Source organism: Vitis vinifera, chromosome 3 (assembly GCF_030704535.1).
Source record: "Vitis vinifera cultivar Pinot Noir 40024 chromosome 3, ASM3070453v1".
In the NCBI taxonomy this organism is placed as follows: Eukaryota; Viridiplantae; Streptophyta; class Magnoliopsida; order Vitales; family Vitaceae; genus Vitis; species Vitis vinifera.
In genome coordinates this window covers 19,989,507-20,007,440 of record NC_081807.1, presented here as the reverse complement: position 1 = coordinate 20,007,440, position 17,934 = coordinate 19,989,507, and the positions used below count along the sequence as shown (strand labels likewise).

The 17,934-nt window shown below is 33.3% G+C and overlaps 1 protein-coding gene across 4 annotated transcripts; it reads right to left on the bottom strand.

Moving 5' to 3' along the window:
* Positions 1-10,433: 10,433 nt before the first annotated feature.
* Positions 10,434-17,659, bottom strand: LOC100262225 (protein FAR1-RELATED SEQUENCE 2). 4 transcript variants are annotated; one of them, XR_009465433.1, is made up of 10 exons: positions 17,532-17,659; positions 12,123-14,261; positions 11,964-12,020; positions 11,781-11,849; positions 11,595-11,660; positions 11,435-11,503; positions 11,282-11,347; positions 11,111-11,185; positions 10,868-11,039; positions 10,434-10,774 (listed from the first exon to the last, which is right to left on the bottom strand). XR_009465433.1 is itself a non-coding variant. In XM_059736069.1 (9 exons), the coding sequence occupies exons 2-9, from the start codon at positions 14,217-14,219 to the stop codon at positions 10,965-10,967; spliced, it is 2,574 nt and encodes an 857-aa protein (XP_059592052.1). In that variant the 5' UTR covers positions 14,220-14,261; positions 17,532-17,659; the 3' UTR covers positions 10,434-10,964. The 4 variants fall into 4 exon arrangements, 1 of the variants encoding a protein (XP_059592052.1); XR_009465431.1 differs by having other exon boundaries at positions 10,886-11,039; XR_009465432.1 differs by having other exon boundaries at positions 10,886-11,039; positions 17,243-17,536.
* Positions 17,660-17,934: the final 275 nt, after the last annotated feature.

Genomic DNA, 17,934 nt, shown 5'->3' with positions numbered 1-17,934 from the left:
CCTTCTCGAGCTTGTATTCCTTGATTGCACGGTTTATGAGGGTTAGTTAAGTTCTTTCTTCTCATGTACGCATAAGGTTGTTTTAGTACCCAATGTCGCACAGAAGCTTGTGAATAGTCTATTTAGATTGGGCTAATTGATTAATTGGAGCCTAACAGGGCTAATTAGTCAATTAAGACCCAAGTGAGATAATTTAAGTGACCCAAGCCTAGAATTGACTCAAGTTACTTAAGCCCACTAGAAGCCTATATAATACTCCTTTTTAGGGATTGATTACTACTCAAAAAGAGCATATTTTAGATAATAATTCTCATGAGTTTCACATCTTTTGAGTAGTAATTATGCCTAAAACACTCAATTAATATGTTGTTGCCCTTGCAAGAGTTACTAACAAGTTTTATAAAGTTTTGGAGTCATTTCAAGGTATGATTTTGATAAAATGGTGACAAAAGAGATGAATCAAATTGAAGAGAACAAATAATGTTGATGATGATCCAAATGCATAATGAAATAAGTAATGCAATTGGTTTGGACTGGGATTTGAGTTGATTTGGAGGTATGAAGTGGAATTAAAAAAGGTAAATGGAAGAAATGACAAAAGAAAGCTTAAAAATCAAATATTCCATTTCGCATGATCATGCAAAATTTTCGCATAACTATGCAAAATGGACCAGAAGATGGAATTTTGCTACAAACAAAGGAGAATTGCCAAGCTGATTTTGCATGACTATGCGAAATGGTCCAATAGGTTTGTAACTACTGCTATTGAATTCTTGATTTCGCACAACCATGTGAAATTGGTTGAGCTAGTAAGAAATGGTCATTTTGTTGTTAAACTCTAGATTACTTGATGAAAAAGCTTCCAGAAGACCTCTTAAATGATACCAAGTGTCCATTTGATCTTGGCCTATAAATAGAAACTTGAATTTCTCATGTAATGAGCTTTTGGCCACTTCTAATTGTAGAATTTTCTAGATTCTCTCTCTTAATAGAATTCTCTATTTTCTTTCATTTTCCTTCATTTTCTCACTAGCCAAACATGCCTTGTGAGACCAAAGCTCCAAGCATGAGTGGCTAAATCTCGTTTTTCTTGGAAGAAGGAGGATCTAGAGGCAAGATCTATGGTGAATTAGATAAATGAGCTTTAATTGCAAAGGTAATTTGATCCAATTGATTGACTAATTGAATTTTGGGGATTTTTTCTCTTCAAATTGTCTTTGATAACTACTACAATGTAAACTAGGTAGATTCATTAAATTCTTAAAGCTAGATTTGATGAGATTGAATAGTTGCATTGTGTGAATCATTGGAAGATAATTTAAGATGAATTCAATATATGATTTGAATTGATCTCTTGGATTAAATAACATAATTTAAAGATAAATTAGATCTAGACCTAAAGCTAAATCAAAAATCGGTTTAGATGAGAATTTAGATTTTCAATCTAACTTGATGAAAAATAGATTTCAACGTTTATTCACCATATAGATTGTTTTCTAGAAAATCCTAACTTCGAGAGTTTTTTTCTTATTAATTTCCTTTTATTTTAAATTTTATTGTTCCTCTCAATTTGAAATCATTGTTATTTTGAACTTTTATCATGAATTGTCAAATCAATTTCACTTTATTACAATCATTTCTTTTCCTCCCATTTAAGCCTTAATTACCGAGAATAATCCATCCTAGTGGACGACACCTAAGACCACTATACTACCATAGTTTTTGCTAAAAAAACTTTTTTGATCAGGCAAGAGTTACCTTAGCATAGTTGAATTAGGTTATAAATTTTGTTTTAATCCAATAAACAACGAAAAATCAAGCAATCAGAAATTAGGGCTTCAGTCTTGTATCCCTATTGACACCAAAGAAAAAAAAGCTCTAGCCACCAATCCTTTAAGATTACACCCCTCTAGTTCTCAAATTCAAGAAGAAAAAGACATTGTGACAGAAAATCTCTAGGTTTGTGAGATCTACAATGATTTAACTAAAAAGTAAAAATAGAGCATTCAAACTTATACAAAACTTAATTATGTCAATAGCAACATGCAAATATCATTGAGGAGAGTTTAAAACATTAGGATATTACAAAGACCATAGAGGCAATAGCAATTCCTCAATGAATGATGAATCTCCGCTAAGGTTCTCCAAACTACTCCATTCATTTGCTCAAAAAAAAAAGTATTTACATGTGCTCACAGTTGCCTTAAGTGAAGGTATAAAAAACAAGGTAGGAGATGATAGGGTGAGATACTAGGGTAAGCTACAAATTATCCAAAATAATATACCCCATGCCATCAAAATGAAATGGCACTAAGGCTGCACTAACACTTGTCTAATTCCATCCTAATGCCATTTTGCCTAAAGGTTGCATTTTCCATAGAGGAAGATGGCACTAGGTGAAAGCTAAAATGGTGTTAGGAGCTATGTAGCTTTATCTTTGTGTTATTTTTCATAGAGAGTTAATTAAGCTATCATTTACAAATTCCACTACTAATCCATGCTCTTTCACTTTCCTTACATGCCTTTCACCAACTCTAAAATGCCTTAAAAGCTACATAAAATACCACATCCCAAGCATAAAGTTAAATAACTGGGCTTTTTGAGGTTAGTTCAAAGTCAAATGATTTTAGGAGTGTGCTTGTCACCTATCATGCACCTAAGATGTAATTTTAGTCTACTTAGATATGCAACTTATGACTTCAATCGCTTATAAATATCATCAAGCCAATGATAAGTTGTTTCTATTTGAAAAAATTTGTTTTATCTTCAAATATATATATAAAGAATTATGTTAAAGACTATCTTGATGATTTCAATTTAACCATTATGGTTTTAAGGAGTATTGTTGTTAATGCCCATGCAATATGGTAAAGATACTTTTTCCATAGAGAAAGTAGAGCCAATTAGGTGATTTTAGTTGCTAAAGAGAGAATATAAAAGAATATTTATGGTAACAAAGGTGAGTGTGGATCCAATATGATGTATAAGAGAAACAAGTACTTTAGTTGTTACAAAAAAAGATATATCATGAAAAACTATTTAGAGCATAAAGGGCATGAGAAGGAAGCTCAATAAGTTACGTTGAAGAATCTTCTTACAAGATCACATAATTTTTTCTGTATAAAATGTAGTAAATCTAAAAAAAAAGACAAAAAATATATAGGTATACATAGAATTCAAGTTTTGAACCTTAAGTAGCAACTTTCATAATCTTCAACTACACCATTATGAGACCAAATATTTTAGCAAATGAAGTTCATCATTTGAATAGTGCAATTTCATAAATCTAGATGCCCCCAACCTAAATACTTGGATCCACTAGTTATTTATGAAATGAATTTCAAATGTCTCTCTTCACAAACCTAAAGACAAATCCATGAGTACCGAGTTAGATGTTGCTACAATGTCTAAGGATTTCATTTGGTTACTCTAAGAATGGATTGCGAGAATTTCATGTCTCTTTAAAAAGAATCCTTTCTATGTCTTCTATCTTGAATTGGAAATATATTAAAAAAAATACATAAAGGAAAATTCCATAAATTTATTTCAAAATTGATCATTTTAGGAAAGCTTTTAATATAAAATAAAATTTTAGATCATCGAAGATTCTAAAATTTGCAATCAATTTAAGATGGCATGAATTAGGAAGGTTCTACCATCCACTATCACATTGGTGAACTCAAGTTTCTTGCAAGATCAACAATGAAAAATAGTCATTAGTCAAATGGTAAAATCAAGATCAACAATGAAAAATAATCTTTTATTCTACCAATCTAATGAAAAGCTTAATCAATAAAGGTTAAGTTTTTATAATCTCATTTTCATTTATCCTAATTTAGTTATGTTTAATAAAGGTTTCTTTATTAGAAGAGGTTGACCACATAGATATTGGCTTTAAGAAGAAATGTGGTGGACATTGCATTTGCCTTACAAACAATAGTGGTTCCATCCCTTTTTGAATCTGACCAAAGGAGGTCTGATGATTTATATATCATTATTTTTTTAGAAAGCTTCAACATCTAGTCATTAAACCAAAACCCTCCAACCATCCTATATAATTAGTAAAGAAAGAGGTAAGTTATCTATCAAGATGGACCAAGACCATGTTAAGGACATCAAGCCTTACTACCAAGTGAGATGAAACTAAAACATATAGTTTACATGTTCATAGGCACCCTTGAAAGAAATGTAAAATATGAGCTTACCAATGAAGTGATTAAATTCCTCATGATCCTTGCACCGAATGTATCCCCTTGATAGAGTAACTAGGTGCTTACCCTTCATGGCCTCTTGGAAAGAATGTTAATTCATATAACCACCTTTTTTGAGAAGTTATGAAAATGATAATTGAAAGAACCCTTGATGAAGTGAGAAAGTGCCAATTAGAGCCAACTAGTGAAGGTTAATTGAAAGGATCTAACCTTGACATGAAAAGTACACAACTAGCAATATCTCCTTGAGGAACTTAGCATGCACAGATGGGATAGCCACATAAGCATGTCCATGCTTAACTACTTCATATATAGATATATACATACACAGAACACATGTGAATGCATGTCATGACTATACCTTTCACTTAAATTAATTTTTTTCTTAAGACTCAAGCCTAAAGTTTTAAAGATCAAATTTACACTTTTCAATGATTTACCAATCATGTTCCTTAAACAACTACCCTCTCCATATATATCCATTATTGGAATGTCCATCCTTGAACATTTTTAATGAAAAAAATTAGACTTCACTTTAATTTAATGATAGTTTGTTTATGACTTATGTCAATATGGGAAGTTGAAATCTTAACTTTTACTTGAATTCATAGTTATCATTGTACTAGGATATCTTTATTTGAAAGCTATCAAGTTAACTTTTAGATAGTTTCATGTACTTAAAAGGAATATTTAATTCTAAAAAAGCATTTTGTTTTATTTTTTAATAATGTGAGGAGCATGAGAATGCAGGAACATTGTTCTACCTATTTGCATTAAAACCAAAGATCAACAAGGAGAGTGGAAGGAAATAAGCATACCCCACAGGTAAATATAAAATGCTACTATATTCTAATTTATAATTTTCAACTAAACTTACTTGAACTATAACTTCAATGCTTAGTAACATGAATGTGTAAATGGCTATGATGGACTTACATTTCTAAGTGTCTCTACAATGGAATACAATGCCCAAATAAGTACCTTGGACTCCATAGTACAAGTGGATGATAAGAAGATTGAGGTGAATTACTACGTTCGACCACTTTAACTTTACATGTTCATAAACCTTCCAACAACTTACCAAAATTTGAGATATCAAATTCAAGAGAGGTTTAGCTTAAGGAGGGGGATGATATGGATAAGAACACATACTTGTCATTACATTACAGATGTCATACAATTGAGCAAGCATATTTGGTGCATATAGTGTGGTAAACAACCTATAGATAGTTGAAAGCATTTTGAGAACAACAACAATGTCCTTTACCTCTTGAATTTCTTCCATGACCTTGAAAAGGGATTAATAACCTTGTTCAGAAGTATTTTATGAAGAAGAGTGCTCTCAAAATTAAAAGGAATATCAACACATAAAAATGGTGTTGTGTTATTCTATACATAGTTGTTCTAAGTGTTTTCAAAGGATCATAAGTGAACTTGAAAACATTCCATTGAAATATTATTAAAATGGTGGTAAAGTTTGTAAATGTTGAGGTTATGTTCATATGGAAGACCATAGAAATCATTTGTTTAAGATTGGATTCATTAATACTTAGACAAATCATATAATAAGTATTTTTACATGTTTAAGATAAATTCACCAGATTTTTTACTACCTTGTATTAATGCATGTTTAAAAATCACCACAAAAAATTTTGATAATTGCACATGAATAAGGTGAAAATTGGCATTCAACAGCATGTCAAATAAGTTGTGTGGTAAGGAGATCAATAACATGTGTAAGGATTTAGAGAGTAGTAGTAGTATCTATCTAATAAGATATAGAATTTTTTTTTTATTTTTTAGGCCAATTATAGTTAGATATTCAAGTTCTTTATATTATCTTTAGATATGGTGTATTGATGAAGAGAAGAAAATGCCCTAGTAACATAGCCATCAAGGTCATAACCTTTGAGTGAAGAATCTGAGATTGCCATAGTTGATGAATTTGATGATCAAGTTTGATTGATAAAAGATATACGATGTTGTCATTTAAAGAAAGTTGATAACAAGAAGTAATAATAATAGAAACAGAGACTATTTGTTAAAAGAAAACAAAGAAGTGGAAAGGAAAGTTATAAAAATAGGGTATCATCTTAAAATGACTTTAAATTCATAATAAACTAATAATTAATCCCAAAAGCTTGAGTTTTTTAGATAATGAACCTCTTAGCTACTAAGTGGAATCCTGTCTTTGTGCTATTATAGTTGTCATATATTAAGGTAACAAAGGTTTTTCATATTATGTAGGTTTTACTTGATTGATCATCATTGTGACTTCTTTTTCTTTTATGCAGCATTAGGTCAATCGTTTGCCTTAACTTGCCTTGCTTTCCTGATAGACCAAATGTAAAAAAAAAAATATGTAAGTTCTCTTTCTTAAATGTTCTCTTTTATGTCCAAAGAGAAAAATGATTTATTCTTATGGCTACAATATGCCAACCTTATGATCACATCATTAGATGTCTCACTGAATAATCATAGTTGATTTTGATGTACAGAAGAACTTTAAAGATCCTTTTGTAAACGATGAGCTTCTTGAAGTTATTTGTTTTAGAGATGCATGGCATGGAGATGATTTTCTTCCTTCCAAAGATCGAGGGGAATGTCTTGCACAGGTAGTTAGAATGCACTTATATTTTCCTTAAACGTGGAACTAGACAATGTTTTAAGGTGTTTGAACTCAAGGATTTTCATAAAACAAACTTACAAATATGAAGTCTTAATCTATATTTGGATATTCACACTAGTATATTAAATAAGTAATCAAATAAGAAAACCAATAAAAATTTATTGTGAAAACCTAAAGGCTAACCAATAATACTACTATGCAAAAGAACTTTTATATTTAGTCTTGATGTAATAGAACTACCAAAGGGTGTGTGAATAGATAGTCCTTGAATTAATCCCCAAATCTTATTCTTTATTACCTACTTAGTTTGTTCCTTTAAATTAATTTTTTAGTGAGAGTAAAAATTTCAAGCACAGATAAATAAAATTGATTCTAACAATAGACAAGGTATAACATAAGAAAACCACCTAACAACCTACTAAGTGTGAAAACCACAGGTGGTCTCTCAACTGCAAATGATTCACCAAATTTGAAAAGATAGTACATAGTTTTACTTGACTGAATAGGCCTACTCCCTAGGGTCTTAGATCTACAACACCACCTATCTTACACATTCCCGATAAAGCATTCCCATGTGCTCCTTAGTGAATCCCTTAAAGCTCTTATCGAGGTTTAGTTGTTCGAGTCCAAACTTTTGTTGAAACCTAAATGTACTTTCAATAAGGATCTTGAAAAGTTTGAGAGCTGGAGGATGAAGCTTTGAGATGGTAGTTGTTCTCTTAGGGCTCTTTCACTTGGAATTTTCTTACAGTCCCATAATTTTCAATAAAACAAATCCTTTTATATTTGAAACACCCTAGACTTCCATTATGAAAAGTTTCCCAATTATAAAACATTCCAAAAACCCTAGTAACCAATTAGGAAAGTTTCCAATTTTTAAAACATTCCAAAAATCCTTTCTTAAATCAAAATACAATTTAAGAATAAAAACAATTTTAAAACTTCAAAAACAACTTTTGGAATTAAAAAAGTAATAGAAACCAAATTAGAAAACATAAAGTAATTTTCATCCTAATTTCTTGCATTAGTCATTCGAAAAGTTTTACCAATCATAAATACATACTGACCTAGAATTAGACGACTTTGCACCTTCCCAAACTCAATGCCATAGAAGATTAAAGTTTTCTTAACCATTAAGACAAGTTGTATCTAATCAGTAAGAATTGAATAAAATTGTCAACTAACTAAAATACACTAAAACTATGCATTTATATTGTAGATTGACAACTTCTACACCCATGGTGACAAGTTAATTCTTAATTTTCAATTGAAAGACTAGTTGATTAAAATAACTTGAAGCAATTTTTTCTATTGTATATCCTTAGCTATTTAGGTGTGGAATAACTCATAGTTTGCAAGGATACACCATCGATTCAATAATCTTTATCAATAATTTTCAATTATAGAAATATTTAATGTTAATCAAATACCTATTACTCATTAATTACATGGTTTCATGATAAACAAATTCATCTCATAGAGAAAATCTGATCTTATTTTAGTTTAGGAAATTAATCTGTTCTAATTTTTATTATGCCATAATAGTGATCAAAACTATAAAGAATAAAATCTATTAAGATATGATTTATTTTTACTTTCCGATTCAGGTGGGAACAATCCAGTTTGAGCTTTACAATAGTGCAGTCAGCCACATCCATATGAGCATTGATGGGAATAGATGGAAACACCCTCTCCCCATTGAGGATGACAATAAGGTGATTGAGATTTATCATTCAGGAAAAACAAAAGTGTGTGTAAATTCCAATTCAAAATGCAAATTCAAACAGCTTCATATGAGAATGTCTTTAGAAGAGCCGAGGAGTATTTTCAGCTCCATGGTATAACAATCTAGTTGAATTACTTTACTAGCAAGTAAATATTTATGTAATTGCTATCCAGCTAAGTAGACGGAGATAATTGTTTTTCATTTCATAAATTTTGATGAGAAAAAGAATTTTATTTTCTTGATCCTTATTTATAGATATTATACTCTAAATTGCAGCTCTAAAAACCAATGGAGGGAGTTGTTTGGTTTGGGTTGGTCTTGGTTTGGTATGCTTGAATAGAGGGAGATAAATTTGAGAATCACCATTCCTAGAATGAGGATTTTGTGCATGTACAACTATTTTCACCAAATAAAAGATGCAAAAGAATTGAAGAGAAAAATAATAAAAGAAAGAAAAAAGTTTATGAAAGTCATTTATAACTAGAATGAGTGATTACTTTTGTGGATGGTCCCCTTCTATGCTTCAAACCTGCAGCAGGCTGAAGTTTCAATGCGGATGGTATTGAGAACAACATTTTATTTTATCACTTGACAACAAAGTGAAGGTTCGAAAGTGAATGTGGCAATGACTACAGTGATTCAAACGGGTAAACAGAAGTCAATTCGAACAAGGTTTGAATAAAAAATAAAACCACTAAAACTTCTATTCAACAATTTATTTTATTACAATTTATTTTCCAATTTGGGACATGAAATTATGTTTAGTTCATTTTCCCTCCAAGGTTTATATTGTTAATTATTTACCATTTGAGATTAATGTTATGTTTAGTTTGAAAAGAAAAGTATTGAGTAAAGAAAAAACAATGTTTAAAAATATTTGGTTTACCATGAAAAACATTTGAAAATTAAATATAAACAAAATTTATGTATTTTTAAATAATTTTTACATTAAAAAAACAAAAATAAGTGAATTAATTTGAATAAGCATATAAAAATAATTTTACAACAACCTGCCCAGTTAAACAAAACCAATAGGCATGATTCAACAACTAATCCATTTTCCATATCAAAATTGGCCTTGAAAAATAGGTAGGGTTACATAAGTTATATAGTATTTAGAGAAACACACATATTAAGTTCGAACACTATACAGCAGGAATAACCACAAACAGAGAAGATATTAGCATCTTTCATATATACTCTTCAACAGATAATGAGATACCCAATCAAGATTAAAAGCAATTCAATTCAAAGGCAGAAACAGACACAAAATGAAGAACACACAATCAGAAATCTTCTTATAGCACAGTTTTATATCAGTTACTAACACCGGATTGGCAAAGCAAACCCCAGGTGAGATGAGAACCCTACACTTAAACTGTACATGGAAACAACCCCACCCCCAAACAAAATTGTGAGAATAACCTGACACAGATGGAACAGCCATTATAGTCATCTTCATTAGATATGAAACCCTAATCATCCAAACAGATGATAGCACACACCAAAAGATTAGCAGCAGCAAGAGAGCGAGTTGCAGGGCATGTACCTGTGTGGGTCAGCTCAAGCTGTTGATGCAGAAGGCTCCAAATAATGATTTCAAACTCATTCAAAGAACGATGACAAAGAAAATCTTTTGCACAGGGAAGAAATGAGAGATTTCTATCACCAAACTGAACAAAAACCTATCATACCGGCTCTGTAATGACTAAAACATTAAGTAAACAATAGTATGGTTGTGTGTGAAAGAGAGGGAGAGTAACTGAAATGAACATCAAAAAGAGAAACATCTGCAGAAGAAGATCAACATCAGAAAGTTTGTTCTTGTAAGAGTAATGTGAAGGAATCAACCATCAGTTTGATAATATGGGAGGAAAATCTCTAACTTGAATTAATAGATAACAATGGAGCCAAGACGAAATCAAATGAATTTATTTCTGCTTACAATGAGAAAGCCAAGGAGAAGAAAAGGGCAAAACCAATTTGCACGAAGATATTTCTTTGTCAATCATTGATAAAAAGACTAGAAGAGTCAAAGCTTACAATTAATGAACTTCATACAATGATTTTAACAAATGTACAAAATTCCAGGTTGTCCCATGATCACCAGTAGTTGAAGAAAAGGCTGTTGGCTCTATGTGTGTGTATGTGCACAATCCATGATGAAACCGATAGAGACAAAGAACCCATACATTTGGATGATCGGACCTTTGAACAAGGAAAAAGCAAACCAAAGTGAGAGAGAGCGAGAGAGAGAGAGAGAGAGGAATAAGAATAAAGAAAAGAAAAATGGCCGCAAACCAATTTTCAATGGCATACATCAAGTTGAGGACGAATTCACAACCACGGTTCTATCTTTTTTCATCTAAATGGTATGGAGGATTCAACTACTATTCAGCTACCGAGAGAGGTGTTTGCCATGCAGATGTTTTGTCACAATGCCATGAAATTGTGAGGAACCTACGGATTGTTCCTGCCACAAATGTGATCAGTCTGTTAAAATCTCCAGATAGAATATATCATGTTGTAATCTCAAATGCATACCATATCTTGCAGACTGTCCTGAATGTCAAAACAACCCTGCATGGCTGGTGCTCTGAAACTAAGCTGTCCCTGCAACTACAGAACCCCAATCCAAGAGATACAAATCTAAATTATTTTATGTACACAGACAAATTTCATTTTAGGAGTGATAATAATGGTTGGATCTACTACCAGTCCCTGCATGCTCTGTTGGGCCCCATAATGGCTCACACGTGTTTGTATTGAATTTAGTTGTCCCTGGAAAATAAATGGAACCAACTAGTCAAAACCATTGCTGTTCATATCAGGAAAGCCACTATCAGAACTATAGTTTGAGTGTCACACCAGCCCCTGCATGCCTTGTTGATTGCTAAAATAGCCATCACGAATAGGTGGTATTGAGTTCAATTGTCCCTGCAGTAAGTGTAAAGCACCACTCAAAGTAAATCATAGAAGGTGACACAACTAGAGCAACATGTTATACACAAAACAAAACATGCTATACCATTCCTTGCATATTTTGTTGAGCACTATAATAGCCATCAAGACTTGGTTCTCTAGAGCCGAGTTCCTACAAAATTTAAGGAAGCCCATTTTAGACAAATTACAATTAAAATTATACCATAATCAAGTCTATATAAACAAATTTCTTTTGGAAATATTTCACCGCCACACTAGGATTCTATCTTACCATCCCTTGCATGTCCTGTTGAGGAACATAACAATTATCAAGGGTGTGCATTCTTGAGTCCAACTGTTCCTATACAAATGAAATCCAAATGAAGTGTGTCATTATCAGGATTTTATAATGGTTCATGGCATTAATCCTTGCAAACTATTAGTAAGTCATAACTAATGTCAAAATGCTACTAACCATCTGCTGGCAGCTGTCTTGCATCCCGATAGTTAGTCCCTCTGAATCAGAACGTACCTACAACACACAAAGGAAATTTATGCCAAGGGCCTTAGCATTTTATTTAGCTTTGAGTATTGCTCTAGCAATATACAATTCAGATATCAAGCCTCAACTGACCTTTCTTTTTTTATATGCCTTCTTTTTCTTAGATGCCTTGGTCGTATTGTTTGAGTGATTCTCTACTTCAATATCAAGAAAACCGTGAATAGCCAACATATTGGGCTCTAAAACACTCGTAATAGAATTGTTCACACCGACACAATGTTTCAAGGCTTCGTCTAATGCCTCAATTGCAATATCAAAGGTTTCTTGAGATAAAGACCCTTCTTCACTCAATTTAATAGCCCGTTTACATAGATCATTGAAACGTTGCACCCGATATTGAAGCCCATTAGATACTTCACCTGTAGTTCGCCCGATCTTTGCATCTTTTGTCCAACGCTTCAATATATAGTGAGATGGGATGTTGGATACACCAGATATTTGAAGAATAAGCAATGCGTGTCTACAAAGGAAACCTTTGTATTCAAATGAACGACACAAACAACAAATATTTGAATCTGTTTTATTCCAAGCTACAATGAAATCCTGACGTTCTTCAAAATCATCAACTTGAAATATCATGGTTCCCTCATTTTCACGTTCTTTCTGCAATTGACACCCAACCACTCCCAAAACCTCAGCCTGGAACTTTTTGAACACTTCATGTGTATAAATTGTTGACATTTGTTTCTCAAAAGGTGACAAAGATCTTAAGGTTGGTTGCTTCTGTTGTGTTTCATAATCAGCTTTAGCTTCCATTTCATACCTGTCTTGAGAAAATGCTTTGTATTGCACCAAAAACTCCTTAAATGTAGTATCTTTATGCACATACTTGTCCAAGAAAGAGGTTATACTTCCATATAGGTCATTCCTAGATATACCAGCTAAACAAATTTTCCCTAGATAAGCTGGGACCCACTTTTGGCGATCTTCATACAATAATCGAAACCTTGGATCCTCCTTAAGTCCAAATTTATCAAGCATTTTCCACCATCTCTTTTCAAACTGTTCTTCTGTCCAAGAACGAGAAATGCATTTGTTAAAATTTTCCATAAAACTTTCATACTGATTCATAATACCACTTAAATATTCAGGAATCTTTCTCAATATATGCCACACACAAAAACAATGGTGTGCATCAGGAAACACTTCTGGGATAGCTTCTTTCAACGATTTTTCTTGATCAGTAATAATCACATCTGGAGCTTCACCACCCATTGCTTTAAGCCATGTCCGCATTAACCAAACAAAACTTGATGCACACTCATCCCCAATTAATGCACATCCAAACATAATGAACTGGAAATGATTATTCACTCCAACAATAGGAACTAAGGGGATTCTGTATTTGTCTCTAACATAAGAAGTATCAAAGAAGACTACATCGCAGAAATTACTATAATCATGCCTACCCTTTGCATCAACCCAGAAAACATTTCTCAAACGTTTTTCATGGTCCAAATCAATAGCATAATAAAAGTTGGGACTCTCATCTTGCATGCGGATAAAATGCTCAAGCAACATCTTTACATCTTCCCCTTCTAAAGCCAACTGCAGTCCTTTCTTCTGAAGAGCAACCACACCAGATTGCTTGTTCCGCCCCCTGATAGCATAATAAAAATCATCTGGACAAATTTCATGGTTGTGCTCTTTTACAAAACTATATATAGTCCATTTTCCATCTTGCCTTCTCTTCATATGCATGCTAGCCTTGCAGTCTGTTTTTGGACATGATCGTTGATTAACAGTTGTACTGGACTCCCGCTTGCTTCCAAATCTAGAACATGCAATTTTTACATCAATGAATTTCCCGGATCGTTTTGAACGGCGACTGGCTTTTATTGTGATACCAAACCCCACAGACCTAGCATATTCTCTGTAAAAAGAATATGCTGCCTCCTTTGATTCAAATTCCAAACCATTTTGGGGCTCATAATTTATGGCCCCGCTAACTGCTCCAAGTGTGTTCACATCTACTTGATCCCCACCACCAATAACATCTTCACCCACATTCTCTCCAAGGTTTTCCTTAATTTGTTCACCTATTGTAGGAGCATGAACATCTTCACCAACATGAATTCCATCAGGGACATCAACAATATCATTATTCATCTTTGATCCAGTGTTGAATTTGTCGTCTTGGCCTGAAGGCAGTTCGAGATCAATCTCCATGGAGAAAATACTATTTATGTAAAATTAATTTTCCCTGGACACCTGAAATGTGAAAGAAATTGAAAATTACTATCTACAAAATTAAGATCTAAACCAAGCTCTATATTTGTTTCATGCCCAAGTTCCAAAGTATTATAATTACAGCATTTCCAAGCATTACTGGCACGTCTATATTTTGCATATGATAATTAATATATTTTGCATATGATAATTAATATATTTTGCATATGATAATTAACCATAGAAGCAAGGTTGATATTTGTCTGAAGCATACTCAGAATAGAGGTGAAAATTAATTCTGATGGCTGTACACTAGGCAGCTGGAGGCAGCTAGGAAGTGGGATTGGGAAGAATGATATATTTGTATTTCATTTTACATTGGCTAAGACTCGTGAACCATTAAAAGATGTGCAGGGAGACAGCAGAGAGGTGGCTTAGAGGTTTTGGGATGGTCAGAGATTTAGCAGTAGTTGCTTAATTTAGACAGTAGATGTTTGGCTCTTTGCTCTATGGATAGCTTATTAGAAACAGATTTGGGTAGACAGCCAGAGAGAGGAACCTCAAGATCATCATTCTGACAAGAAAGGACCTGGAACCAAAGAATTTCTGTAATAGGAAAAAAAATCATGTTTAAGAAAAAAGAAAGAGAGAGAGAGAGAGAGAGAGAGAAAAGTACAAAGAAGCGGGGAGTACACAACAAACAGAATAGAGTAGGCTCCCTTCTTAGTCAATCTATCACCTTCCAGGTTAACTGTAGACTGATACCCAAAGGACCAACCCAGTTTTAAGATGGACAAATAATCTGCCAAGTCACCAAGTTCTAAGACAGAATAACAATCTGCCAAATCCACTGGTTATACCTTCATGCCCTTCTCCTGCCCTGAGCCACCTAGGATTAAACAACTGCTCAAGCCCTACAAAAAAATGTTTGTGGCACCCAACATGATCTCCCATTCAACCCTTTTGATGAGGCTAAGCCTCAACAGTCAGTATGTACATGATGCTTACAGAAAGCGTTGAATGGCCCACCCCCATAGCCTCTAATAAACCTCCAACACCATTTTTTGTAAGTTATTCAATAAACATACATCATCATTGAGCTTAGGGAACAATATAGATGGGGGAGCCTACACAGCCTTCATAACAGCTCACCTGCTTGAGATAAGCAAAATCACCTTCAATCCAAATGGATAATGCTGATGGGAGTACCGGCAAACTCTTTCACTCTAACCCCCCTAGAGAATTTAGGTAACAAATACCATCTCGTAAATTCTCTATAGCCCCCTGTACTAAAAAAATTCTAGTATTACTCATGAGCCAAAATCACCCAAAGAGTGGCTAACAAGACCCAATTTTTGTATGCATCCAGTGTACATGGGTTGCACCCCCTTTTGTGCACTTTTTGTATAAAGTTTTACTTAATATTAAAATAAAAATAAAAATGTGAAAAAGAAAGAACAAAATACACCAAGGCCCTATTGCCATAGCATCTTTCCCCTATGTTTCCTCATGAACCCTCAAAAAGAAAAAGGCAATGAATCTATTGTCTTTAAGGGATCCTGCATAGCACCAACCCAAGAAAACGTCCTCCATCATGGTAGCATAGGTCAGGTGGAGGCATGGGATGCTAGTTAGCAACCACCCCTCTTTCCTTGTTCTGCTTTGATAACGTTGGAGGGGGCGTACTTTATACTCTTCCACAGAGGATTGTTTTTTTTTTTTTTTTGTGTTAATTCCTATGATGATATATACTTTGTTTTCTTTTGCTTTTGCATACTTATCATGCTCAAATTTTGGTTCATGAGACAAATCAAATCCATGTATCCCCTTATTTAGTGATAAATATAGTCCAATAACATATTAGTATGTAGTCCCTTAGACTTCTATAACCATCCATAAATTCATTGTTCATGCAAGTTGCCTTGTCTAATGTAAATTGCTTCTAGTGATAGTCTAAATACTCAGAGAAAATGAAACCCCTAATTTATGCCAGCATATATAATGAATATGAAAATAAAAATTTTGGGATCATTTTCAAGTGCTAAAGTACTTGCATTTTGGAAAAACATGGAAAATGATAGTTATAAGAAACATTACAAAATGGTTTTTGGAAACATGTTCACAAAAATGCTTCTCTGTCATTCCCATTTGTTCTGTTTGTGTAAACAGAAAACATCTCTAATTCCGAATATCAAATAGGCTTCATATCATTCTTTACTATGAGTTCAATATGTCTAATCTACATCAAACCCAACTGAAGGTTGAGTTGGGAATTCCTAACCTATGCTAAGCTCGTCAGTAATTCAGGTTACCACAATTATCAAACAAATCAATTATTTAAGAGTATAAAATATAAATCATATTATGAAGTAAGCTATTAAAAGTTAAATATCTCAAAGTCATATCATAACTCAAGTTCCTAATTCAACATAGCTGATTATTCATAAACTTAAACTATAAATATCAAAGATACTTTAACAATTAAAGAAAAATGATAAACTTATTACTCTGATATAATTAAAAACCTAGTTATATTTTAATAAAAGAATATATAATACAATTATAAATAAATAAATAAATAATATGTGGGTTCTGGTTTTGGCAGGTTGCTCGGACCTTCATCCCACACCAACCCTAATATCTTTGGGTAAGAACCTTTCTAACCCAAGCCCGATCCTAATCCATTCACACCTTGCTCATGCCAACCCCAACACCAGGTTGGGGGGTGGAGCTGCCCATGTTGCAGCCCTAACTGCAAGTCTACAAAAGTACCCCCATGGAATCGATCCAAAACTATAACACTACAACAGAAGCCAGGTAATATTCACTTTCGAAGGATTTTGAACTTCATATGAACCACAAGGCATAAATTCTAGTAAATTTGCAAGGTCAGAATTATAAATGCAGTAATTATTCTCTGAAACAATGTATTGCGTAAATATCCTACAACAGAAACCCCAATTGCAGCCTGAAAATCAAAACCTCCCCACTGAACAATCACACCAAAATGATCCTTTCTATACCCAATCACAAAATAACTCTAAACCGCCCTAAGGCTCTGTTTGGTCGCCAAGAAAATGCAGAATCCAGAACCTCCACTCAGACCGAGCCTCATTCGACGAGTTCAGGTCTCCATTTCTTCTTTATTTTTTAGCAACCAAATCCACATAAGATGTAAGATTCAAATTGAAAAAAGGATTAAAAAGAAAAACTGATTTTTTGTCTCTCCTGAGATTTCTCGGCAGCCAAACGGGGGGCAAAATTGGAAAACCCTAAGAAAATGGAAGAGAAAATAAGAGCAGAGCATCGTACCTCTGTAGAGAGAAAATCGCGATTGCGAATTCACAGTGTCCGGTTCATGGGTTACATGACCGCTCGCCGAACCGGAATCGTCCGGTTCAAGGGCTGGGCTACAAGGAAGGGTCTATTTGGAATTAGAACATAAAGGAGTTTTATAACTTAAAAGAACAGGTTTTTAAATTAGGTTTCTTATAATTTATTCTCAAAAATGCGTTATTGTTTGGAACAATTTTGAGATTTTTTTAGTTTTTTAGGTTTTTTTCAAAAAAAATACTAACTGTAATGTCTCATATCGCCCAGGAGTGAGTGTTGAAAAATCATATATGAAAGAACTTTCACAATACACTATTGAGGCATTTTCTTGAGGGCCTAGACATACCTAATAAAGAAGCAAAATTGGGGTCGGTTCGTGAGT

Bases quoted from the DNA above. Each gene is read 5' to 3' on its own strand.
- LOC100262225 (XM_059736069.1), bottom strand. From the start codon at position 14,219: ATGGAGATTGATCTCGAACTGCCTTCAGGCCAAGACGACAAATTCAAC. The intron at 11,850-11,963 runs GTTAGTAGCATT...TCATTTGTATAG, and splicing joins AAGACAGCTGCCAGCAGATG to GAACAGTTGGACTCAAGAAT. The intron at 11,504-11,594 runs GTATAGCATGTT...CACTTACTGCAG, and splicing joins AACAAAATATGCAAGGAATG to GGACAATTGAACTCAATACC.